This window comes from Rhinoraja longicauda, chromosome 42 (assembly GCF_053455715.1).
Source record: "Rhinoraja longicauda isolate Sanriku21f chromosome 42, sRhiLon1.1, whole genome shotgun sequence".
Taxonomy (NCBI): Eukaryota; Metazoa; Chordata; class Chondrichthyes; order Rajiformes; family Arhynchobatidae; genus Rhinoraja; species Rhinoraja longicauda.
The window spans coordinates 3303803-3331779 of NC_135994.1; the positions used below are offsets into that span (position 1 = coordinate 3303803).

The 27977-nt window shown below is 43.8% G+C and overlaps 1 protein-coding gene across 1 annotated transcript; it reads right to left on the minus strand.

Moving 5' to 3' along the window:
- Positions 1 to 7728: 7728 nt before the first annotated feature.
- On the minus strand, positions 7729 to 25151 carry LOC144612016 (ADP-ribosylation factor 3-like). Its single transcript, XM_078431457.1, has 5 exons — positions 25046 to 25151; positions 13937 to 14098; positions 12263 to 12373; positions 10028 to 10152; positions 7729 to 8782 (listed from the first exon to the last, which is right to left on the minus strand). The coding sequence occupies exons 2-5, from the start codon at positions 14079 to 14081 to the stop codon at positions 8624 to 8626; spliced, it is 540 nt and encodes a 179-aa protein (XP_078287583.1). The 5' UTR covers positions 14082 to 14098; positions 25046 to 25151; the 3' UTR covers positions 7729 to 8623.
- Positions 25152 to 27977: the final 2826 nt, after the last annotated feature.

The following is a 27977-nucleotide window of genomic DNA, read 5'->3' on the forward strand; positions in this document are numbered from 1 at the left end:
TTATTAAACTAGAGGTAAAGATTCCTGAAAATTGATTTATATTTTAGTCAAAATCTCAGAAGCTCCACATAGCAGCATCATTGTGGCTGATTTAGTTACATTTATGCGAAAGTTGATGGCACTGATATTGGTCAAATTGTGCCAAAAAGCGTGGCAAATCCATGCCATGATCTTTCGTGGTCATTTCTATTAATATTAAACACTAACCGTTTCCCTTTACACCGATGTCGCCTGATCTGTTGAGTGTTTCCAGTATTTCCTGGTTTCATCTCCCTAGAGGGCCACAATTCTCCAAGTATTGTCTTTGCAGGGCAATGCACAGCTATAGGAAAACTACTATTGCCCGTCTGTTTCTTATACTCTGTGATAATACTGGCCTCAACTATCTCCTCTGGCAGCTCGTTCCATAAACCCACTACCCTTTGTGTAAATAAAGTTAACCCTCAAGTGCCCATTAAATATTTCCCACCTCACCTTAAATCCATGTCTTCGGTTCTCAATTGCCCAACTTTGGGCAAGAGACTCTGTGCGTTTACCCAATCTATTCCTCTCACGATTTTGTCGACTTCTATAAGACCACCCCTCATCCTCCTGCACCCCAAGAACTAGATTCCAAGGAACTTTGCAACAGATTTCCTGCCTTGCTGGTGATGGAATTTCCTTTGCTGGCCGGTATTTGACATTGTATTTGTGCCATTGGTGCGCCACACCAGGTAAATGAAGATCTTGCAAACACCCATCAATTCCTGAAGAAACATGCCCATCTAATTTTTCATTAATAATTGCGATAACACATAGATCTCAGATAAGTGTTCCCTCATGACTCAGACACAAATGGTTGCACTCCAATTACTCCCCAGGATTACACTCAGTATAAGGAGCACACGAGAGAGGAGGCAACAAGGTCTTCGGCCGAGGAGGGCGTTGGAAGTGGCAGAACAAGTCTGTATTAATAACGCAGCCACCCTGAGCACAGGACATCACAAATGACACCCAGATCCAGGAAGACATTTGCCAGCTTGCTTTTACTGCACATTCAAAAAGCCTTCATTTGCCCACAGGTACATTTGCTGAAAGTTAATTTAAGAGTTAAGCAGGAACGTATAAGATTATTAAGGGGTTGGACACGTTAGAGGCAGGAAACATGTTCCCAATGTTGGGAGAGTCCAGAACCAGGGGCCACAGTTTAAGAATAAGGGGTAGGCCATTTGGAACTGAGATGAGGAAAAACTTTTTCAATCAGAGTTGTAAATCTGTGGAAATCTCTGCCTCAGAAGGCAGTGGAGGCCAATTCTCTGAATGCATTCAAGAGAGAGCTAGATAGAGCTCTTAAGGATAGCAGAGTCAGGGGGTATGAGGAGAAGGCAGGAACGGGGTACTGATTGAGAATGATCAGCCATGATCACATTGAATGGCGGTGCTGGCTCGAAGGGCCGAATGGCCACCTATTGTCTATTGAATACAGTGTGCCAAGTATGTACCATGCCATAAAGTAGGAACATACGTTGCTGCTGCAAAGGAGACGGCCTGTTGATAAAACCAGTTTGGCGTCAACATAGAATGACAACACCACATTGAGGTTTGCAAGTCTTTATTTTGATTCCCTTTCTTCCCGTTTGCATAGCAAATCAGAAGCAGCAAATGCCATAAATATCACATCTTCCTCAAATGTTGGAGTTGCAAACAGGAGAGCATATGCCATTGCACAAAAGTATAACTTAATAAAACTAACGAAAGTGTGGGAGATGTACAGTGGCTGGAAAGGGAAAAGACATGGTGAAGGGAAGGCAAAGTGATGATTTAAAAAACCCAACAGGTATGGGACAGAAAAGGTGCCAAACTAGGTCATCCAGGACAGGCTGGTGGACAATTAAGATAAAAGGCAGTATTTTTAAATGAGTTTGTTGATAAGGGAAGACAGCAATCTTGAAACATCTCTGTAATAATGCAATGGATGGATAAATATATCAGAAGATGTAATTTAGAGTTTGAAATTACAGTTGCAGATACTAAGGTGGTGTAGTAGAAGATCCAACCTGTGAAGGATCAAGAAAAAATGGTAGAAACAAATCAGAATAGAGTTAGGAAAATGAGTTAGGAATCTCGCCCCCAATCCTGGATGAAGAGGTACGACAAATAAAGATCGACGCACTAAATAAAGATCGACGGATGATTAAATAGAATAAACATGCAGAGATTTTTGAGTTCAAAAAGACTCCTGTGGTAGCTGGATCACATTCTCACTGACCTGTTAACATAGAAAATAGGTGCAGGAGTAGGCCATTCAGTCCTTTATGGTCAATGATCATGGCTGATCATCTAAAATCAGTACCCCGTTCGCACACTCCAAAGGCTTGGTGTATGTGTAAATTGTCCCTAGTGTGTGTAGGAGAGTGTTGATGTGCGGGGCTGGCTGGTCAGCGCAGACTTATTTGAAGAAAAAAACGATGAACAGGCCTTTACTGCTCAATCCATTTCTTAAATTAAGTAGTCACCCAATTAAATAGTGTTCCTAAAAAGGCACAATTAACTTGGAACATCTCATGTGAAAAGATTTGCAGTATTCAGTGTTTCAGCTAATTTATTTTGATTGAAACCCACCTTTTTATTTAATTCAAAAAAAATTGTAGATAAGAAAACGTGATGCAAAGAGTCTCCAAGTGTAGAACCTGCAAAAAGAAATGAAATCAAACATTTCTAAACATTAAATGATACCAGGGCAGTCCTCATACAGGCAGCCATCTCAGGAGTAGAAAAGGGTTGTTATTTTTGTGGTGATGCATTTTGAAAGAAAATAAACGAACAGAAAACAATGATGAACATGTAATTATTACAGTAGGAGACCCCACCAGCTCGAGGAAATAGAATCAATTGTGGAGTAAACTAGAATTTTTGCCATAAATGTCCATAGTGGTTCTTGAACCAGGAACCTTATGACTAAGTGTGAAATTACCCAATAATCCAGACAGTTTATCTGTGAACACCCAAAACAATTAGGAGCTATATATTGCAGATATTTAATGTATTTAGTTTAACCATGGTATTCCTCTGTTTATTTTTAAATCACTCATTGGTGATAAACTTATTAACATGCAGCACAGTGAGCAATTTCCCATTAGTTTGCGTAAGAAAATAACTGCAGATGCTGGTACAAATCGAAGGTATTTATTCACAAAATGCTGGAGTAACTCAGCAGGTCAGGCAGCATCTTAGGAGAGAAGGAATGGGTGACATTTCGGGTCGAGACCCTTCTTCAGTCTGAGAAAATAACTGCAGATGCTGGTACAAATCGAAGGTATTTATTCACAAAATGCTGGAGTAAATCAGCAGGTCAGGCAGCATCTCAGGAGAGAAGGAATGGATGACGTTTCGGGTCGAGATCCTTCTTCAGACTTCTTCAGTCTGAAGAAGGGTCTCGACCCAAAACATCACCCATTCCTTCTCTCCTGAGATGCTGCCTGACCTGCTGAGTTACTCCAGCATTTTGCGAATAAATTCCATTCGTTTGCTATTAGTCCTGATAATGCCTTGTCAATTCTGTTAACAAAGTCAGCACATTTTAACGTGTAAACAGTGAGAAACTGAATTAGCTGTTCAAACCTAGATGTTGTGTTTGATAGGGGTGGTTTGTAAGAGCGGCACGGTGGCGCAGTGTTAGGGTTGCTGCCTTACAGCGAATGCAGCACTGGAGATCAGGTTCGATCCTGGCTATGGGTGCTGTACTGTACGGAGTTTGTACGTTCTCCCCGTGACCTGCGTAGGTTTTCTCCGAGATCTTCGGTTTCCTCCCACATGCCAAAGACGTACAGGTTTGTAGGTTAATTGGCTGGGCAAATGTAAAAATTGTCCCTAGTGGGTGTAGAATAGTGTTAATATGCGGGGATCGCTGGGCGGCACGGACCCGGTGGGCCGAAGGGCCTGTTTCTGCTCTGGAGCTCTAAAATCTAAACAAAACACAACTGAAAAATTGCATTTACAAATGTGGTTTTCATTACTTCGGGAATCCTTTTTGTGTATATGGATCATTTGCAAGAAAAGCAGCAAGTAATTTGCGCAAAGTTCCACAACAGGAAGACGAAGTGACACAAATTGCCAGCCAAGGCCAAGGGAAATGCTGGAGTAGACCCAGGGCGAGTGAGATGAGTCTCTGTAAATTACAAGCACACAAAGTGGAAGGGATCACAAGCAATTTATAAATCTGCAGTCAACATTGAAAGCAAGGAATGAACTCGAGTGATCACAGGTGGGCTAATGGATGGCCCTAGTTTGCACGCGTGATGACTATTTCTATCGACTTCAACCAATTGTGACGAGAAAAATTACTTAAGAAAGCAACTGTTCTGCTTAAAAATGTAGAAACAAGGAACGGCAGATGCTGATTAATACACAAAAGGACACAAAGTGCTGGAGTACCTCAGCAGGTCAGGCAGCATCTCTGGAGAACATGGATGGGGGATGTTTCGGGTTGACACCTTTTTTCACACTGAAGGGTCTCGACCTGAAATGTCACCTACCCATGTTTTCCAAAGATGCTGCCTGATCTGCTGAATTACTCCGGCACATTGTGTCCTTAATTCTCTTACTTACTTCAGTGTAGACTGAAACCAAAACACTGAAGTTCAAAATCATTCGACTGTACAGAATTAAAGTCATCAATGAATTGCCTAAAATGGATATTAAAATACCACTGCTGGAATCCTCTTTTGCAACTTCAAAAACAATTAGCAATTCCTCCAAATAAACACGTGATACGATTTCCACCACGGGAAAATTCAAAATGGAAAGAAACACGAAGATTCAAACTACATCTGGAGCTCACGGCGGGTTCATTCATAGTAAATCCAAGATGTTGCAGTGGAATGAGCAAACGCTCCATGAGAACATTTAACATTTCCAAATGTCTTGGTGAAGTCAGAGGACTGGTGTGGTGGTGAGCCACACTTCTATAGCAACCGGAGAGGAATCCCAACAATTTCTCTCAAGGACGGCTGCTGTCTATTATGCCAGTCTTCTGGCCTTTTGTGCATTTCTTCCGCGATTAGAAAAAGGCAGTGTTTCCCCCACTCTCCCCGTGTACATACCAATGTCAGTTGCTGTGCATTGGAAAAGACAGAATGGCTGAACCCGCTCGTGTTTTAATGTGATTACTGCCCTGGGTCAATACCGTTTCGACATGTGACGTGGAGAGGTTGCACTGGGAACAATGTGGACAGGCTGAAAGTGAGACAGACACTGTGCTGAATGGGGCCAAGCTGAGAGTGGCTCCCGACCCCCTGCTCAGTCTCTCCGCTTGTATCGGGGAGGGGCAGACACGAGCACCATTAGGACCCAACAGCTGATCAAGGAGATCCTCGGTGGGGACAAAAAGCTTTCCTAGCACTCCTGTCACTCATCTGCAACAATGAGCAGGATTAGTGGACAATAGGATTAGTGGTGGCGAGAGCCCAAGAAAAAGGTTTCCGGTCTAACCGGCCCCTCTCCTCAAGGCTAGCTTTACCCTATCCCCACCTCGTCCGACTGTGTGAAAGTGCAGCTAAAACCATCCGAGCAAACTAAAGCAATAATGCCCCTCTTCAGCAGACTGGAATTAAAACAGATTTAGATTAATTACCCACCGCCGTGAAGCAGAGACCATTAGATGCTGAGCGGCTGTTCGGGGTAACCCTATACCACAAACACCTCCAAAGCACTGGTCTCAAAGTCAACAGAAAAGCATTTGAGATCAAGTGCACTTCACCTTCAATCGCATAAATACGCAAAAATCATAGTTCACCGCAGTGGAGTGTTTCAATATGCAAGGAAGATTCATTCACAGTCAATTTGAGAAAAAGGTTAAAAAGTGATGGTTATCTGCCAAGAGTCGATGGTGGGTTTTTAAAAACACAGGCAGCCAACACAATTAGATCTAGAATCAATGGAATCTTTGAGAATCTCAGTTTCACTTTTTCCAAAAATGTCACTCATTGTACAATAGAAATCGATAGCAACAGATTGGGAATTGTGCATTGATGGCATGGCACAACCATAAATGCATGGCCCACAAAAAAAAGGTAACCGGAGCTAAAATGCCTTGATATCTGGTTTAACCAGGGAACACAGCATTTCAAACAGGCTTTCTGCTTCCAGTGTGGTTCAGAGCCACACCGTAAGCAGAACCTACCAGACCTCAACGGTCCTCAAAGTTATCTTGAACTCATCGGCTGTGAAGGCTGCAACAGACCCATCAGCTCCAATCGTCTTGGTTCCCTTGCCATTGGAATTAGTTGATTGATTTGTGAAGGGCCGTGCGCTTCTTGGAGTGCAACATCAAGTACACGCTATACAAACACACGCACGGGCGTCTTCGTTCTGTGAGCTGCACAAAACTTCACTCAAGACGTTCGGCCATGGGGGAAGGGCGGCGGGAGCAGGCCACGTGATGGACGGAAGCTCCTAGCCAAGAACTGGCATGGTAGCGGTGAATGCTTGATTCAATCGCTCAACTTTGGACTCTCAAGCCACCCGAGAGTTCATAAAATCAACGAAACGTAGACCATCATCCTCGACCCCGAGGGATAACCACGACGGTTTAGAGCATATGCCAAGATCTTTTTTTTTTTGTAAAACAGCAGTGCTACGACCACCTGGTGTGCCTGCTCCCTGGAAGTACAGCACTGTCTATTTAATTGAAATTGAGATCAGAATTTAAAAAAATTGCTGTGATGTTTCAAGGGTAGTCAATGACTCAACAATTCTGTGGTATCAAAAGGATGGGAGTTTCAATTTCTGAAACAGATACATTCCATCTGCGATTTATTAACCAGCTGCTGACCTTCAAGTGGGCCTTAGCAGCACAGAAACAGGCCCTTTGGCCCATGCCAACAATGGTGCCCCATTGAAGCTAGTCCCATTTGCCTGTGTCCTCTCACCCTCTATGCATGTAATCTGTCCAAGAGTCTCTTAAATGAAAACAAGGAAGAAAGGATGCATCACAGCACGGTTTGGGAACAGCTCCATCCAAGACCCGCAAGAAATCGCAGAGTGTTGTGGACGCAGCCCAGACCATCACACAAACCAACCTCCCTTCCACTACCTCCTCTGGGGTCTCGCCCCATTTACCCATCACCCTCCGAGTGCAAAGGTATTCCCATTTAATCACAAGGATCCAGCTTGATCTACATTCCATAGCTACCTGACACATGCTTGTTCATATGGTCTCTGGCCAATCAAACATTTCCAGTCATCCATTTTCCAACTCCAAACTAGACAACAACAAAAAAAAATCTCCATCGCCGAAAGGTGAAATCTATTATCTAATCCCTTAAACATTAATTTCTTGACAAAAGAAAATGGCTTTATTGCGTTACACAACACTGCTTTTTGAAAAGTGTATAAATACCGCACAACAAAGAAAATGCTTCCTTGTTGTAGCTATAGGTAACCACGAGCGAAGTAGAAAAAAACCCAATTGGATACTTCCTGATAATTGAAGGCAGCTTCTTCCTGTTAAGTGGCCACTTCCTCCGACAGCCATTTTCTGCCGTGATCCTCATGACAGGATCCTCAACGAGAGCTCAAACCCAGTGAGGAACTAATCGTGTTCACCTAAAATGGATACAAACCTGGGATTCCTAAGTAGCACTGTGCCATTTGGATCTACATTTGAAGTAGACTGTACAGAATTTTTACCATTTTTCTCAAAAGGGATTCAAGTAGAGCATTAACTGTGCATCTCAAATGGAATTCTGCCAGACAAGTTGCATACTACCTCAACAACATGCACCACACTCCAAGCACACAGCAACAGTGATTCCTTCCCTATCCCACCTGCTCTGCAGACTTTCCAGTTTGTGTTGCAATTCAGAATTGCCACACTTAGAAATAGATGACATTCACTACGTTGTAAGGAATCACTCCAAAATATGACCCGAATGCAGGCGGAGGACTTTGTGGATTCACATAAACACATATTCCAGTATCTTCGGTCATTCTGCAAATCAGTGCCTCCTTCAAGTGGTTTAAAATCATGTAGAAAATCCTTAACATGAATAAATATCCAATCAATATGTCAGAGCATTCACCATAAAGATGTCTTTATACAATTTCAGCCATGCAAAGATACTGACCCACACTATTTTGCAGAGGTGGACAGGTAGAGTGTTTAATTAGGCCAATTTTACAGTGCCCATTCCATCACCAGCTATGCATTAAACAACATTCTAAAACATACCCAGAGCAATGCGCGGCAGAGAAATGATGGCAATGCGAGACATGAAGAAATAAACAGAACTGCTGAAGCTTCAGTACTCATGAAGTGCAATTAAAAACACAAGCAAAGTGTTCCATTTATTGGAATGTGGTAAAATGCAATCAAAATGCATTACTTTTTAAAAAATCTTTCTGCACAGATCCAGCTCCGATTTGAGTTTTTCTACATTAAAGCCAACCGCGCTGTTTGACGAGAGTCTTGAGAAAAGGACTACAACACAGTCGAAGGGCACCGCTGCTTGGACCCCCAAGAACCAGAAGGCACCGCCGCCCGTGGAAATGAAGATTTTGTGAACAAATAAAAGTCAGTGTGGCCAAATTCACCTCATCGGGACAGTCAAATCTTTCCAAACACACAATCCTTGGCAAGGCGGCATCACTTCCTTTTCAACTGACTGGCTAACCAATCCAGACCATTCCACAGACCATCACCAGAGGTGGCGCACGTAGCCTGAATTTTCCACTGTCGACTGCGCAAGTTGTGCAGGCCCAGTTTGTCTGTGATTTGAGCCGCATTCATTGCATTCGGAAGATCCTAGGAGGAAGAGGCAACATTTATACCTCAGGATTATATTGCTGCATGTGAAGCTGCAAGATTGTCCCGGGTCGCAAAAAGCACCAAGATCAAAACACCCTTTTCTAGTTATGCCATAATCAAGCAGAGAAGTAGTGGCTAATTGGGGATGAATGAGAAACATCAACGTAAAAACGTTAAGTGAAAGCGGGTGCAGAAAATGTCATCAAGACAAGATTTAAATACAGGGTTTTTAAATTTAGAGGTATAAAATATGAATGCAAGCTGTGCCCAAACACCAATAATCACATGATCGGACATCAGATGTCCTTGAGAAGAAGCAAGAAATGTACTGGTATTATGCAGGGAAGGGGACTTCAGTTGATAGATTAGAACAATTGCTCACTTCTCAGGGCTCCAAATTTAATTGAGATGCATACATTTGAATGTTTAAAAAAAATGGGGGGGGGGGGGGGGGGGGGGGGAATACAAAGTTACTAGCCAGAAGAGAGATTTAAGATAATTGGCAAAAAAGTTAAGTTGCAAGACACATTAACATTAAGAAAGTGGAATTATGATGCAGAATGCACTGCCTGAAAACTTGGTGGGAAATGATTGGAGAATTGTACAAATAACTGGAAGAAAAAGAGCCATTTGACTAATTGGAGAAATATACCAAAGTGTCAACCTCGGCATGATAGGCTGACTAATGGTGCTGTAAAAATCTGAGGCAAGCATTTATTGTTAAAATGAATTCAAGATTAGGAAAATGCATGGTGCATGTACCGTTCTCTACTCCCCAGATAAAACATTCACAGTTGACAATGCAACAATGTATTGTTTCAAGAGCGGCATCATAATTGCAAGAGGAAAATGATATTTGCTGGCTTTAGCAGTTTGCTATGCGCAAAGCAGTTTGCTATGCTTTTTTTTTGCAGATTGAAGGTCTAAGAAATTGAAATATTAAAATACAATAAAATATTTCAGCAGCGACAATTTGCGCCAAGTTACAAATGACATATTTTGCAATGCAGTACTTTGCAAGGCAGCAGATACAGGTAAACCACAAATGAGCCATTAGAAAAGAACCTATAGTGTACCCAGCAAGAGGAAACGTCAGTTGTTGCACCTGGGATGAAGCTTCGGGTAAAGTTGGGAAATTCCCGTGTTTGTTTGCTCTACTAAAGTGCTGTCTTAGAACTCATCTCAGCCATGATACACGATCAGGCAAGATCTGCAATCAACCACTTCAAAGTGTTCGTTTACCTGTTTGTTGGCAAAAACAAGCAAGACAGCTTCACACAAATCACATTCTGCAAGCATTCGCATTAGCTCCTCGCGTGCCTCGTTCATGCGTTCTCCATCATTGCTGTCAACAACAAATATCAAGCCTGGAAGAATAAAAGTGATCACAAAATCTCAGACTGCAGTTAGTTTTTCCATATGACACTACAGCACAAAAAGCCCTTCGGCCCACAATGTCTATGCCAAACATGATGCCATAACCTCCCAAAGTGCAACACCTCACACTTGCTCAGATTAAACTATCGGCCATTGCTCCAGACATTTCTGTCGCCGATCTATACCCGGCTGTATATTTTGATAGCCTTCCTCACAGTCCGTGACCCCAGCAATTTTGGCGTCATCTGCAAACTTACTAACCAAAACGTCTATGTTTATGTCAAAGTCATTTATATATGTCACAAACTTCAGAGGTCCCTGCACAGATCCCTGCCGAACTCCACTGGTCACAGGCCTCCAGCCTGAATATTGTTCTACCACCACAAGCCGATCTTCTATCAGTAAGCCAGTTCTGAATCTATACGACCAAGTCACTGTTAATCCCATGCATCTCATTCTTCTGGATCCGTTTACCATGGGAGACTATCAAATGCCATACCAAGATCCACAGACAAACCCCACCACCCTACTCTCATTGATCACCTCTGGCACAGCCTCAAAAATCTCAATCAAGTTAGTAAGACAAGACCTGCAGCGTACAAAGCCATGCAGACCATCTCTGATTAACCAATTCCAAATGGGAATAAGTCCCATCCTGAAGAATCCTCTCCAATAGCTTTGCTACTGCTAATGTGATGCACATCAGCCTATAATTCCCTGGATTCTCACTACTTCCCTTCTTAAATAAGGGAACAATATTAGCTACTCGACAGTCCTCCAGGACTTTTCCTGAGGTTAAAGACGGAGAGATCTTTGTCAAGGCTCCTGCAATCTCTCTCTTGCCTCTCTCAATACCCTGGGATAGATCCCATCAGGTTCTGGGGCTTTGTCCACCTTTTTGTTCTTCAAGAGCCCCAACACTTCCTCCTCCTTAATCTCAACCTGCCGTTACATATTGGTATTCTCCACACTGATCTCACTGTCCTCCATGTCCTTCTCCTCGGTGAAAACAGACGCACTGTTGACTGACTTACGTCGCACACACGTGTTCAAAGATTTGCAAAGTAATAAACTAGGAATCAAAATGGATAACCTCTCACTTTTCAAAGCAGTCTTACATAGAACAGTACAGCACAGGAATGGGCTCTTCGGCCCACGATGCCTGTGCCAAAAAAAATGGCAGGTTAAACTAATCTCTTTTGGCGACATGATCCAAAATCATCCATTCCCTGTATATCTCAGTCTATCCAAAAGCCTCTTAAGTGTCACTATCATATCTGCCTCCATCATCACTCCAGGCAGTATTCCAGACATCCACCACCCTTGTAAAAAAACCTTGCCCGGCACATCTCTTCAATTTTGCCTGTCTCACTTAAAAGCTATGCCCTCTAGTTTTTGACATTTTCACCTGGGAGAAAGGTTCTGGCATTGAAATCAGAAACCTAAAAAGCTGTTTATTCACAAAATGCTGGAGTAACTCAGCAGGTCAAGCAGCATCTCGGGAGAGAAGGAATGGGTGACGTTTCGGGTCGAGACCCTTCTTCAGAAGGGTCTCGACCCGAAATGTCACCCATTCCTTCTCTCCCGAGATGGTTCTGGCATCATGAAGATGGTTCTTCAGAAGGGTCTCGACCCGAAACGTCACCCATTCCTTCTCTCCCGAGATGGTTCTGGCATCATGAAGATGGTTCTTCAGAAGGGTCTCGACCCGAAACGTCACCCATTCCTTCTCTCCCGAGATGGTTCTGGCATCATGAAGATGGTTCTTCAGAAGGGTCTCGACCCGAAACGTCACCCATTCCTTCTCTCCCGAGATGCTGCCTGACCTGCTGAGTTACTCCAGCATTTTGTGAATAAATCGATTTGTACCAGCATCTGCAGTTATTTTCTTATACCTAAAAATCTGTGTTCACTCAATAACCAAGTGGATAAATGAAAACCAGATTCAACTACACATCAAATGAGGAACCAAAAAATACACATTGCTCTCTCGTTTCTCCCCACCCTCCAAATTCTTGTTCATAAATAGCACAATTGAACATCCATTCCTGGAAGCAGTGCTGAAGTGTAGATAGCAAGAGAAAAAAAGTTGCCCTTTACCTTGTGTGTTCTGAAAGTAATGACGCCAAAGTGGTCGGATTTTATCCTGGCCACCAACATCCCACACTGTGAAGCATATATTTTTATATTCCACAGTTTCAACATTAAAACCTGAAAAAAGAGAATGATTTTTTTAATTGCCCATTTATACAATTCACCTCCCTTCTTGAACCCACAAGTCTATCCAACCAAATGCTAGTTATCACTCTCGAAGACTTCCTTAAAAGCAGAAACATTTAATCAAAATCAGGGTTTGAGATAGGAGCAGGCAAATTACCAGCTTAAACTTTCAACTGCAACATTAAAGCAGAAACCTTCAGAATGTTCGCCATGTACCGAGCAGTTATCTTACTCATTCTGGGGAGAAGGCAGGAGAATTACAGTTACAAGGAAAAGGCAAGAGAATGGCGTTGAGGGGGAAAAAAATAGATCAAAATGATCAAATAGAAGAAGGGTCTCGACCCGAAACGTCACCCATTCCTTCTCTCCCGAGATGCTGCCTGACCTGCTGAGTTACTCCAGCATTTTGTGAATAAACACCTTTGATTTGTACCAGCATCTGCAGTTATTTTCTTATACTAAATAGTGGAACAAACTCGATGGGCTGAATGGTATAATTCTGTTCCAGCGTCTTATGGTCTAATCGGGCTTGTCTTGCTTATTGGGAGGCATTCACAACCTTATTCAGCTGAGCATTAAGCAGCCCTATTCCAATGTCAGGACTTACAAAAGAAGCATTGTGCAAGGAGTAGAAAGTATTCAAAAAGCAAAGTTTGGTGGCAACTTGCTATATCGAACATAACCCATTGAAGGCCTTAGGACAACCAATGCGGTTGTTATTCATGAGGGAGCTGGAGTTTAATCTTTTCACCTGGAAAGATAGGAATAAAAGCACATATTTTACAGATTATAGGAATTTGTGATGTCAGATTCCACCAAAGTAGATAGGGCAACTTAGATCAGTGATACCAGTTACCAGTCTCCAAGATACTGTTGATAACCTCACAGCTTTGAAGACTTTCATTCGTTTCCTCATTCTTTCCAATTAATTGACTTAATTCCACGGTGGCGCAGCGGTAGAGTTGCTGCCTTACAGCGAATGCAGCGCCGGAGACTCAGGTTCGATCCTGACTACGGGCGCCGTCTGTACGGAGTTTGTACGTTCTCCCCGTGACCTGCGTGGGTTTTCTCCGAAATCTTCGGTTTCCTCCCACACTCCAAAGACGTACAGGTGTGTAGGTTAATGGACTGGGTAAATGTAAAAATTGTCCCGAGTGTGTGTAGGATAGTGTTAATGTGCGGGGATCGCTGGGCGGCGCGGACTCGGTGGGCCGAAGGGCCTGTTTCCGCACTGCATCTCTAACTCTAAAAAAATCTCAATCCAAAAAGATATAGTTGAACTACAGCATGTTCCCTTAATATTATTCAACAATCCAAATGTCCCACACAATGATAAAGACCCAATATACCCATCTTACTAATACAAAGAATTTTAAGGTTCTTTAGGTGCAAATATTCTAAGCATCATTTTCTAAGTAGAGGACCAGAATCACCAAATCAAGAACATGTTACTGTAGTAAAATATCATTGATTACCGAGGTGAAACAACTCAATAATTAAGCATCATAGTATTGCTAACTCTTCAATTATAAACAAAAGTCTAATTGAACATACCTATAGTGGGGATTGTGGTAACAATATCTCCAAGCTTGATTTTGTACAGGATGGTGGTTTTTCCCGCAGCATCCAGACCAACCATGAGAATTCGCATCTCTTTCTTCCCCACCAAATTTTTCAAACTTGATAGCAACTGCCCCATGGTCAAACACTTGACATCTGCAAAAAGAAAATGGGTTTAAAAACTTACTACAGATTAATTGATGATTGCAGATCGCAAATTAGAAAGAAACTATCAAACCTGTCATGAGCTTCTTCGTTGTTCTAAAACTGGGTGGCACAAACAGGTGAACACTAAACTATCGGGAAAAAAACTGCAGACCCTGGTTTAAATCGAAGGTAGACACAAAATGCCGAGTAACTCAGCAGGTCAGGCCGCGTCTCTGGAGAGAAGGAATGGGTGGCGTTTCGGGTCGAGATCCTTCTTCAGACAGTAAGTAGTGTGTACACTAAACTATTTTGAATAGGAAGGCATCTAGTTAGTGTCATCCCCATGCCAACTAACAACCAAAATTTCCTATTGCTCCTACTGATGGAATTATGACCAAAAAAATCAAATCAGAGCATAATATGCCCCACTAATATTATTCAAAGACCCCAAACCTCTAATATATTAACTACCACAAGTTTAAAAAGGTCTCCAGCTTTTGTGCAAGAAACCACCTGATTGATAGTGATGGGGTTACTGAAGCTTCTGATAACAAAAACTAAAATCTTTGATATGAACAAATATCAGCAATTCTTCTTTAAGGCAGTGGTAGAGTTGCTGCCTTACAGCGAATGCAGCGCCGGAGACTCAGGTTCGATCCTGACTATGGGCGCCGTCTGTACAGAGTTTGTACGTTCTCCCCGTGACCTGCGTGGGTTTTCTCCGAGATCTTCGGTTTCCTCCCACACTCCAAAGACGTACAGGTGTGTAGGTTAATTGGCTGGGTTAATTAAAAATGTAAAAATTGCCCCTAGCGTGTGTAGGATAGTGTGGGGATCGCTGGGCGGTGCGGACCCGGTGGGCCGAAGGGCCTGTTTCCGCGCTGTATCTCTAAATCTAAAATCTAAAAGTCAAGCATTCAATGAAATCAGGTGAATTTGTAAACTGACACAAACTCAGATTAATATTTTATCAGTTTAAATCTTAAATGTACAGAACAGTTTGCAAAGATAAGAGTATGCTTTTACTATGTGTTAACATTAAATATGCTGTGCTGTTGTATTTGTGTTCAATACTACAAAATTATTAAAAGTCCCTTTAAGCTGGAAAGAATTCAGGACTCAGATAATCAGATGAAGAATTATTTGGTAAATCTCTAAAGCCTTCCTGCACCAAGTAAATGGTTACAATATTATTTGCAGGCACTCCAAAGGCAATAGTCAACCTAAAGGCTGCTACGTGTCGGAAAAAAACTGCAAAAGCTGGTTTAAATCGAAGGTAGACACAAAATGCTGGAGTAACTCAGCGGGTCAGGCAGCATCTCGGGAGAGAAAGAATGGGTGACGTTTCGGGTCGAGACCCTTCTTCAGACTGATGTCAGGGGATGGGGCGGGAGAAAGATAGGATGTAGGAAGAGGTCAGGAAGACGAGTGGGAGAACTGGGAAGGGGGAGGGATAGAGCGGGGAAGCAGGGACTACCTGAAGTTAGAGAAGTCAATGTTCATACCGCTGGGGTGTAAACTACCCTAGCGAAGTATGAGGTGCTGTTCCTCCAATTTGCGCTGGGCCTCACTCTGACACTGGAGGAGGCCCAGGACAGAAAGGTCAGATTGGGAATGGGAGGGGGAGTTGAAGTGCTGAGCCACCGGGAGATCAGGTTGGTTGAGAAGGACTGAGCGGAGGTGTTGAGCGAAACGATCGCCGAGCCTGCGCTTGGTCTCGCCGATGTAGAGAAGTTGACACCTGGGAACAGCGGATCCAGTAGATGAGGCTGGAGACATCTAAAGGGTGTTATATGGAAAAGATAGTCCTCAAAAGAGTTCGAGGAAGACAAGTAATCTTGAATTCTGAGGTCAATTTTTTTGCTGTCTCTCGATCAATGAACACCCATTATTAGTTCCTAAGGAAGCATTTGCAGGACATTTACTTATCCAGTTACCGGCTCAGATCTTTCACCTGGCTCCGTACAGCAGAGATAATTACAGGTTACATATTATCTGGGATATGTAATGGTGCACATTTCACAATAACACATACCAGGAACAATCAAAATATGTTTGCCAAACACCCACATCAAGCAATGCAGCAAATGACCTCATTTTATATTGCATCAAACAAATAAGGTCTGTATCTGGGTAGTAACGGCCAGCAAACCAAGCATTGATTGAAGTACAAAGGAGACCAATTGTTTTCCTTTCGAGAGTAGAGAGCATCATTTCATAGCAAATCTAAAGACTCCAAACATGGGGACTGTTTCAAGATATAAACAACATTTAAAGATCAGCACTAGTTTCGGAATTCAGCAAAGACTAAAGAGAACTGAAGTCCAAATTTAATTGTACTGCATAATACAATTTTGCGTGAACACGTTCTGTACCACTGCGAGCAAACTGGAGGCTGCCTCACCTGAAGAGTAGCCATTCTGAAACTAAACTCTGTGAAACTACTACCTGTAGGAAAGAACTACAGATGCTGGTTTAAATCGAAGGTAGACATAAAAAGCTAGAGTAACTCAGCAGGACAGGCAGCATCTCTGGGGAGAAGGAATCGGTGATGCTTTGGGTCGAGACGCTTCTTCAGAGATCTATGAAAAGCTAGACATTATAATAGTCAAGGGGCGGTCAATTTATCAATATGGACACCTTGCAGTCTAAAAACTAAGTCTGAAGAAGTGTCTCGACCCGAAACGTCACCCATTCCTTCTCTCCTGAGATGCTGCCTGACCTGCTGAGTTACTCCAGCATTTTCTGAATAAATACCTTCGATTTGTACCAGCATCTACAGTTATTGTCTTATATTAGATCTACTGCATGCTTGTTCTTGAAATGAACAATACCAAGACATTAGGACAAGCTGTGTTCCACCCAGTTTGCAGTTTGGTCTTGCTCCTAGCCCGATGCCCAAGAACACACCAAACTTTTCCAGCCTGTTGACTTAATCCAGCTCCAGGACTTTTCACCACTTTCATCCACTTTCAGCAACTCGACCCCGAAGTCCCATCTGCAAATTACCCTGCCTTTTTGACAGCTTTTTCTTTCAAAGGAAATTTTGAAATGCATGTAAATGCCTCCAACAATCAGACATTTAAACAGTTGGAATGGATTCAATTTTTAACAACGTGAAACGGTTTATAAAAATAAAGACAAACCACTCTTTTGTTAAATCTTTTGTCTGAAGAAGGGTCTCGACCCGAAACGTCACCCATTCCTTCTCTCCTGAGATGCTGCCTGACCTGCTGAGTTACCTCAGCATTTTGTGAAATAAATACCTTCCTTTTGTTAAATCAAGTGGGTTGCTTTGCATAGATTGAAGAGTCAGATAGGAACTGTATGTAGTCCTTCAGCTCACCACTACCGACCGACCTGGACCCCTGGATCCCAAGAGGCCCTCACTGTGTTTTTAGCTTGTATGCTGCATGAAACAGGCCAGAACTTGGCAGCAAGCACCAAGGCTTGGTTGGCAGAGAGAGCGGCCCTTTCAGTCAGAACCCTCCCATATGGTCAGAATATCACTCCCCTCATGTTGCCCTCAGAACGACAGCAATGGGAAGGAGATGGTTCCCCACCTCTTTGCAGTCTGTGATTTTGCTTACAGGATCTGGAGAAGGAGCCAAACACTTCCTCAGACTGAGACACCCCAGCAGACTGGTTGAGAAGCTGCTGGAACTGGGGCTTAGCACCCCTCTGTGTGCCTGGGTCCTGGACTTTCTCACTGCCAGGCCCCAAGTGGCCAGGATGGGGGAACACACATCTAGCTCCCTCACCCTGAACATAGGATCCCCCCAGGGCTGCGTCCTTAGCCCCCTACTGTACTCCCTGTACACACATGACTGTGTGGCCAGGTTCAGCTCAAACTCCATCATCAAGTTTGCTGATGACACTGTGGTGGTGGGCCGGATCTCCAACAACGATGAGAAGGCCTACCGGGAGGAGGTGGCTGATCTGGCACTCTGGTGTCAGGACAATAGCCTCCTCTTGAATGTCACTAAAACGAAGGAGCTGATTGTGGACTTCAGAAGGGCTAAACATCCAAGGATGTACACGCCACTGGAGATAAATGGGTCTACTGTGGATAGGGTGAGCAGTTTTAAATACTTGGGATTCCGCATCGCAGAGGATCTGACGTGGGCAATGCACATTGCCACACTGGTGGGTAAGGCAAAGCAGCGCCTTTACCACCTTAGACAGCTGTAGAGAGCATCCTGTCCGGCCACATTACAGTCTGGTTTGGGAACAGCTCTGCCCAGGACCGGATGGCCCTGCAGAGAGTAGTGCGTTCGGCAGAACGCACCATGGGATCTACACTCGTCCCCCTGCAGGACCTATACATCAGGAGGTGCAGATCCAGAGCAAACAAGATCATGAGGGACCCCTGCCACCCCAGTAACGGACTGTTCCAGATGCTACGATCAGGCAAACGCCTCCGCTGTCACACTGTGAAAACGGAGAGGATGAGACGGAGTTTCTTCCCACAGGCCATCAGGACTGTCAACTTTTATAACCCCAGAGACTAAATTTTTGTCTACACTATAGTAACTTATTAACTTTATTTATATGCTGTAACTGTAATTCATTTTTGTGCACAATCCGCAGGCATTGCCACTTTCATTTCACTGCACATCGTGTATGTGTATGTGACAAATAAATTTGACTAGACTTGACATGCTCAGAAGAGTGCAATTTACTACTGTATCCTCCTTTCACAATCTAATGACAATGCCAATCAAATTAAACAACTGACTCACCAGCCCTGCTCCCTTGGTTAACCATTATTTGATCAAGCTAGATCCAGTTGTCTAGTTCTTCCCACTTTGGCAACTTCTGAACGCTGAAGTATCGGTTCCTACGACAAAGTTAATTTTTGTACAGCAAAACTAACATAACCAAAGCTACCAGTGGCTCTTTGTCATGTTAAGCAGCATACAACTGAAGCTATGGAATTCATTGCCACGGATGTCGGTGGAGGCCAAGTCAGTGGATATTTTTTAAGGTGGAGATATACGGATTGTTGATTAGTAAGGGTGTTAGGGATTATGAGGCCAAGGCAGGCGAATGGGATTGAGAGGAAAAGATAGACCAGCCATGATTGAATGGCAGTGTAGATTTGATGGGCCGAATGGCCTTATTCTGCTCCTGGAACCTATGAAGGTATACAGCCACTTCAGCAAACTATTGATGCCTTTCAAAGCCAACTTACCCATATCAAGTCTTGCAAACTGGACTAATCAAAATAGCACCAAGTAGACAGAAACCAAGGGCACTTTCTTTCTAACTATCAGAGTCCCAGAGGTTCTATTCCAATACTGAAGAGTCCTCAGGGAGGGCCACATTATTAAATTAGATTTTTGCCATTCCTTGAACGCTTGATACAGCATTGGCCTGCTGCCCTTCAAGAGGATGGATGGAGATATATAAACGCAGAATGAGTACGGCATATTAAAAATAGAAAACATGATGACAATCTACGAAAAGCTAGACATTATAATAGTCAAGGGACAGTCACTTTATCAATACGGACACCTTGCAGTCTAAAAACCAAGTCCGAAGAAGGGTCTGGACCGGAAACCCCACTCATTCCTTCTCTCCAGAGATGCTGCCTGTCCAGCTGAATTACTCCAGCATTTTGTGACTATCTTCAGTGTAAACCAGCATCTGCAGTTCCTTCCCACACAAATGTGTTTTACTTGTAGTTTCACAATTATGGGTAAGGAACAACTGCAGTTCAGATGTGAATAAGCCATTTTTGTAACCCCCCACCCACCCCCCCCCCCCCCTCCCACTGTAGAAATTACTAGCAAAGATTTACTGCAGGACAACCAGCAAAGCAAAAAAGCGAAGAATTTAAATATCATAACCCAAGGCCACCGGAAATGTCAACCCTGCTCACGCACAGAGCAATTAACCTGCTGTGCATTTCTGAAGTGTTACAGTTTCAATTTTGTTTCTGCCTGCATCGTGCACTGACAGTTCTCAAACCTGTTCTCTAACCAACCCACGTTTTCACAAGAACTGCAGCGCAACAATGTAGGCAGTTTACTGATTTAATGGCGAGCAGCATTAACTTGCAGGAATCTTTAAAGGGAGGAGAAACGTGGGTTGTGACGCTGTCAAAATGGTCTCCAAAAAGAGAAGTTAGGAATCTAGAAGTGTGTGCATCTGGCAGCGAGGAAAATAATTATCATTCCGAATTTGCACTACTCTCAGAAAAACAAAACACTTGAAATTTTTACAAATGTATCCCAGATACACTCAATATCGATAAATAATGCATTTTCTCAACATGCATTTCCTCTACCGCCAGAGATTGGAAGCCACGTTGGTCTGTTTATCCCAATTGCAGCTCCACTTAGTCAAAATGTATCACACTTCAGAAAAAGAGACCAAGAATGCAATAGAGAAAGATTTCACCCCATTATAAAATCAAAATTAGTGCCACACTAATTTTGAAAAAATGACATGCCCATTTCCTGTCTATTAATTGCTGTAACTGCTCCTTTTTGGGCATTTATAGTAAATTCTAACAAGCAGGTCCATTTAATATCAGGGGCTCGTCAGAACGTATTTTTTTCTTATGCTTACTTCTTGAATACCTAAAATCCATGTTGTTATCATTCCAACCCCCACCACCCCCCCCCCACCTAACCCACCCCCACCCACCAGCCCCCCCTCCACCCTCCACCCACAACACATGCTCACACTGCAGGTGCCAGTGCCCTAAATGCTCACCACAATGACAATGCTGAATGATTTAAAAGTGCATTCTTTCTTTGCATAAAAAGTTCTGTTTAATAGTACAAAGCAGAGTCTGTTGGACATGTAGTCCCCACTTCACTAGGATAAAGACACTGCAGGCTTTATAAGAGATAACTGTCTCCTGTTTCTGCACATCCAGTCAAAATGCCAAAACTTCAAATGAATGAAATAATTAACTTAAATAAAGGAATAGCTATCAAAAATAAATGGTCAGAGAGAACAGTGGTCTGCAAAAGAAGAAGAGCAAAGATAGTCATGAGGTAGATGGGCAAGAGCACGGTGGAATGTGTCCATCAAGATGTGACTTAACCAGAAGCAAATTTATGTGAGCAAACATAGGGATAATGGTGTATAAGGCTTCAGAACGTCACTCTGCAGAGGGTCAAATGAAGAATATCAAATAAGGGGGTGCACTGGAATAAAGGCACTAAAACATGGATGATGTACAAAATGAAAAGCAATGACATAGCTTCAGTAAGATAACTTATTTACAGCTTTGAAATGTGGTTAGTTTGTGTTGATTTAATTGGTTAACCTCAACTCAAGCTACAGTATAAGGTTTGACCTGCCAGGCACCAATAATTCTTTATTAAAATGAGGGAGATCTCAAGTGATTGTTCCCTCCATCCTCCTGGTCACTATTAATCTCCAAAACATAGAAAATAGGTGCAGGAGTAGGCCATTCGGCCCTTCGAGCCTGCACCGACCGCCATTCAATATGATCATGGCTGATCATCCAGCTCAGTAACCTGTACCTGCCTTCTCTCCATACCCCCTGATCCCTTTAGCCACAAGGGCCACATCTAACTCCCTCTTAAATATAGCCAATGAACTGGCCTCAACTACCTTCTGTGGCAGAGAATTCCACAGACTCACCACTCTCTGTGTGAAGAAATGTTTTCTCATCTCAGTCCTAAAAGACTTCCCCTTATCCTTAAGCTGTGACCCCGGTTCTGGACTTCCCCAACATCGTGAACTAGCCTCCCCAACCCCTTAAGAATTTTATATGTTTCAATAAGATCCCCCCTCGGTCTTCTAAATTCCAGCGAGTAAACAAAATACATTACAAGTTAGAGGCATGGTGCACATCTTTTTATTCTTTTTTTATTGCCAACCTCACCCACAATATTCAGACCCAATCTGAAAATGGATTGTTGAACTTCTTAGATTTTGAAATTATCACATAACAGGAAAAAAAGTTGTTTCTTTGGTGAGGTATGACACTGATAAAACAGGCACAAGTAGCTAGAGTGTATCTTCAACTATCAGTCGGTGTGAGCAATTAAAAAAACTGTCATATAAACAAGCTAGTAAGTCTAAGCACCACAAAGAGCCCCCCTTTAATGTAATTTTAGGAACAATTCTCTTGCTTTATTCATTTATTGTGAAGAGAGCCTGCAAACAAAGCTGCAAAAAGTTCAATTCCATTCAAAATTCCTCAACAAATGAAGTATTTCTCATCTGCGCACAGCAAGTCCCAGATAACATTCAGGCACAGCCTGATAAGGGACATGCAACATTCATGCCATATAATGATCATCTTCAACAAGAGAATCTAACCACTCAATAGCAATTCCATTCAATAGCAACTGCAAGTACTCCACCCAGTACATCCCAAGGGATAGTACTGACCAAAAAAACCCCAATTAAAGTAGCCCACACATACACTGTGGCGACAATGGCAGATCAGAGATAACAAGAGCTCATCCACCTAACCTTGGCATTGCCCAGAAAAAAGACTGGACTTCCCACAGATACTGTAGCTACAAGAATAGATCAGAGTCCTTTTACTTATCTCTCGACATACTGGTTCTGGTTGATTACTGCGCAAATACCTCATAAGTGGTTATTTCGCGCAGGTCGGAGTGAGTAGAGTAGTGATTACATTTTGAAGTGGGCCTTTTCGACTAGGTTGAGGAGATCTCGTTGCTCAATCCCCTTTTTAAATGACTGAACATCGGGAGCAGCTTGTGTGTTGGGTGGTAACATATTCCATTCCCTTAAAGTCCTTGGGTAAAGGGAATATTGGTAGCAAAGTTTATTGAATTTTAGCGAGTTGGTGAAGGTAGGGACCGGTATTTTGTCTTGTTTCATGGCGGTTGGTGCTCTGGGATGACGGAAGATTTGACGGCGTGATTTTGTGACTCTCCTTGTAAATTGCAATAAGTCTTAGCCTGATTCTGCAGAGCTCTGGGATATCCCATCCGAGAGAAGTCAGCATATTATTCACGCTTGATTTGCGCTCGTAGTCATTACATGCAAAGCGAGCTGCTTGGCATTGTACTTTCTCCAGGGTGATCTTGTTATTGTTGGTGTTGAAAGGATCCCATACGGCTCCACTATACTCCAATTTGGGCCTGACCAAGGACTTGTATGCGTTCTCTTTGACGGATGTACTACATGCGTGAAAATTTATTTTAAGAAGACAGAGAGTTCTATTTGCTTTGTTAGACACTTGATTAATATGCGTTGCCCAACTTAAATCTTAGCTTAATTCAACTCCTCGACCCGAAACGTCACCCCATTCCTTCTCTCTTGAGATGCTGCCTGACCTGCTGTTACTCCAGCATTTTGTGAATAAATACCTTCGATTTGTACCAGCATCTGCAGCTATTTTCTTACCCTAGGTGGGTGATGGTCGACAGCAAGCAATGTATGGCTACCCATGTTGTATTCCAATAAAAGTGGTTTAGTCTTGTGTGAGACATGCGTGGTATTACATTTGGTTACCAAAGTCTTTCCACCATGCACAAGACAAAAGTACACTTGCCTGAAGAGTGCAGCTCCAATGACACTCATGTAGTTAACACCACCCCGGACAAGAATCCAAACCGGCACCCATTCGCAAAGGGAAACATAAATCTACCACGATGACTGGAATATCTACAAGGCCATCAATTACACAGGTAACTCCAACTGCATCTCCCAAATCTACAACCATTGAGGATGACAGGGGTTTCAGTTGCATGGGCACACACCTTTTATGTGTTCCCTCTCCAAAGCGCACATCAGCCCGAGAGAGAAATACATCAGTACTCCTTCAAAATCATCGGGCACAGTCCCTGACACTCCCAATAGCACAGTTAGAAACATAGAAACTAGGTGCAGGAGTAGGCCATTCGGCCCTTCGAGCCTGCACCGCCATTCAATATGATCATGGCTGATCATCCAACTCAGTATCCCGTACCTGCCTTCTCTCCATACCCCCTGATCCCTTTAGCCACAAGGGCCACATCCAACTCCCTCTTAAATATAGCCAATGAACTGGCCTCAACTACCTTCTGTGGCAGAGAATTCCACAGATTCACCACACTCTGTGTGAAAAAAACCGTTCTCATCTCGGTCCTAAAAGACTTCCCCCTTATCCTCAAACTGTGACCCCTTGTTCTGGACTTCCCCAACATCGGGAACAATCTTCCTGCATCTAGCCTGTCCAACCCCTTAAGAATTTGGTAAGTTTCTATAAGATCCCCCCTCAATCTTCTAAATTCCAGCGAGTACAAGCCGACTTGGAGTACTTCGACCAGGACTGCAACTATTCACTCAGTCAAGCAAGGGTCTAGCCGCGGCGTGGACGACCCCACACACCCCATAAATCTCACTTTGCTAAAGAAAGGCAACAAGAAAAAAGAAGAATCCTTTTCTTCAACAACACTAATTGTTGAGCATTACTGGGAGTTCAATTCAAACCTCAAAATTGAGATAGGGAAAAAATACATCACACAGCACACGGAAAAGTAGTAAAATGATGACTAAACAAACCCCAACAATACAAGGTTTGCTCCGTGGATCCCAAGCTGTAGGCTGCCAGCTTGCACTTGTCACGAATCACTTGTACACCCCACCCTGTGCCATCCACCCAGTGCAGCCGGATGCCCCGGGACTAGTTGCCCCGGGACTAGTTGCCCCGGGACTAGTTGCCCCGGGACTAGTTGCCCCGGGACTAGTTGCCCCGGGACTAGTTGCCCCGGGACTAGTTGCCCCGGGACTAGTTGCCCCGGGACTAGTTGCCCCGGGACTAGTTGCCCCGGGACTAGTTGCCACAAGAGTGCGGCAGCTCGTGGCTGAGTGAAGCCGCCTCACGCCCGCTGCTTCGTCCGGCCGAGCGCGGGGGGCTCCGGTCGGCGGCTCATGGGGGGCGGCGGAGGTGCCGCCCTTCGCCCCCCAAAAGAAAGGGCGACGACGGCGCGGAAACCGTGAGTTTACCTGCTTCGCCTCGACGCCACGATCATTTGCCAGCAACTCCGCCAAGGAAGCGCTGCCGGACGCACGTCACACGCCCCCACGTTCGCACTGCCGTGCGTCGGTCACGCCCGACGTCTGACGCAACCACTCGCGGCAGATACTCTCAAGTGTTGCTCATGTCTCAGCAGCAACTTCCTTCTGCTGTAAAGTTCATAAGTGATAGGAGCAGAATTAGACCATTCGGCCCATCAAGTCTACTCTGCCATTCAATCATGGCTGATCTATATCTCCCTCCTAACCCCCTTCTCCCCATAACCCTTGACACCCGCACTAATCAAGAATCTGTCAATCTCCGCCTTAAATATATCCACTGACTTGGCCTCCACAGCCGTCTGTGGCAATGAATTCCACAGATTCACCGCCCTCTGGCTAAAGAAATTCCTCCTCATCTCCTTCCTACAGGAACGTCCTTTAATTCTGAGGCTACGACCTCTAGTCCTGGACTCTCCCACTGATGAAAACATCCTCTCCACATCCACTCTATCCAAGCCTTTCACTACTCAACAGATCAGACAGCATCTCTGGAGACCATGGACAGATTCTATCCATGTTTTCCACTGATGCGTCCTGACTGCCTGAGTTACTCCAGCACTTTGTGTCCTTTTATGTATTAACCCACATCTTCGCTTAGTTTTGTACGTGTAGGAAGGAACTGCAGATGCTGGTTTAAACTGAAGATAGATACAAAAAGCTGGAGTAACTCAGTGGGTCAGACAGCATCTCTGGAGAAAAGGAATAGGTAACATTTCAGGTCGAGACCCCTTTTTTTTAGTTTAGTTTAGTTTATTGTCACGTGTACCGAGGTACAGTGAAAAGCAGTGAAAAGACAGAGTTAGATAGAGCTCTTAATGATAGCGGAGTCAGGGGGTATTGGGGGAGGGCAGGAACGGGGTACTGATTGTGAATGGTCAGCCACGATCACATTGAATGGCAGTGCTGGCTCGAAGGGCTGAATGGCCTACTCCTGCACCTATTGTCTATTGTCATTGTGTGCTAACCAGTCAGTGGAAGGACAATACATGATTACAATCAAGACATTCACAGTGTACAAATACATGATAAGGGAATAACATTTAGTGCAAGATAAAGTCTGAACAAAAATAGTCTGAGGGTCTCCAATGAGGTATATAATAGATCAGGACTGCTCTCTAGTTGTGGTAGGATGGTTCAATTGCCTGATAACAGCTGGGAAGAAACTGCAATCCTTGGTTTCTATATTCCTATTGCTTTGCCACTCTATGAGTGAACACAACGAGGTGCTGTCTAATTAGTCTTCGGCCCGATGTCATTGAAAGTTAGCATGCAGGTGAACAGGCAATTACAAAGGCAAAGATCACGTTTTGGGTCGAGACCCTTCTACAGAAAGTCTGAAGAAGGATTACAACCTGAAACGTCACCTTTTCCTTTTCTCCGGAGATGCTGCCTGACCCGCTGAGTTACTTCAGCCTTTTGTGCCTATCTTTTGTGTCCAGCATCTGCAATTCCCTCCTACACAAGGCAAAGATCACGTTGGCCTTCACTGGAAGAGAATTTGAATGCAAGAGTAAAGGTTATCACTACAATTATACAGGATCTGTTTTTATTTTTTACAAAAGTAAGTGTATTTACAGGTACAAAATGACAGTGAAAACACTACTCTAAGGAGACATCTATCTAAAAAAGGAATATTTTTTAGATTTTTTTTTAGATTTTAGATTTAGAGATACAGCGCGGAAACAGGCCCTTCGGCCCAGCGAGTCCGCGCCGCCCAGCGATCCCCGCACACTAACACTATCCTACACACACTAGGGACAATTTTTACATTTACCCGGTCAATTAACATACATACCTGTACGTCTTTGGAGTGTGGGAGGAAACCGAAGATCTCGGAGAAAACCCACGCAGGTCACGGGGAGAACGTACAAACTCCGTACAAACGGCGCCCGTAGTCGGGATCGAACCCGAGTCTTCGGCGCTGCATTCGCTGTAAGGCGGCAACTCTACCGCTGCACCACCGTACATCTAATTATCAAACCAAAACGTTGTTTACTCTCATCCAAGAAGCACTCGAGCCCTTGCAGCGCCCAGCGGTCCCGGAAAGGGGCTGAGGTGCCTGTGGGCACAGTCTGCTCTCTCTCCAGGGACACGCGGGCACGAATGCAAGCCCGAAAGAAGGGCAGGCAGTCAGCCTGGGTGGAGCCCCCTGCTGCCATGACCCAAGAATGACCAGCATGGCCAGTTCCAGCTGGAAATGGACCGAGATTCCCCAACCTACCCACCCACCCACCCAGCAACCTTTAGGCTGCCTAAAGATCAGGAGAGTGGTGCTAAAGTGTAACCAGAATTTGAGGAGCAGCCCCTTCAAATGTTCAAAGAGGGGCTGCAACCTCACACATCCCACGTAATTGATTCCATGCCTGCAGAAGTGTGCACAATTCGGGTCTCTTTATCTAATGAAAGATATACTTACAACAGAAGGAGTGAAACAACAAAATATCAGCAGGCTGGTTGCTGTGATGGCATAACTTGGACAAGGAGAGATTGAGCAAACTACAGCTCTGGAGGTTAGAAGAATGAGAAGTAAACTCATTTAAACTACATTATTCTCTGCACATGTTAAAATAAACTCCCAAATTGTTTATGAGCTGCTTGGCATTTTCTTCAGTGTGTAAGGTTCACATAGCTCCACCAGATGTCAGTCCTACAGTTTCGTTTAGTTTAGAAATACAGAATGGAAACAGGCCCTTCGACCCATCGATTCCTTCTGTGGGGAAGGGCTGCAGATTAAGGTCCTTCTGCCACTAGGCATGAAGGGCAAAGTTTGTATCATCCCAGAAGGTCACATCCCACGTGGCAAAGATGGTACACAGAATATGCTAACATTGCAAATGTACAGAACCGATGACATTGTGAA

Excerpts from the sequence above, each read along its gene's own strand:
- LOC144612016 (XM_078431457.1), bottom strand. The coding sequence starts at position 14,081 with ATGGGGCAGTTGCTATCAAGTTTGAAAAATTTGGTGGGGAAGAAAGAG. Across the intron at positions 12,374-13,936 it reads TACCACAATCCCCACTATAG|GTTTTAATGTTGAAACTGTG; the intron begins GTATGTTCAATT and ends CTCTTTTTTCAG. Across the intron at positions 10,153-12,262 it reads TTACTTTCAGAACACACAAG|GCTTGATATTTGTTGTTGAC; the intron begins GTAAAGGGCAAC and ends TTATTCTTCCAG.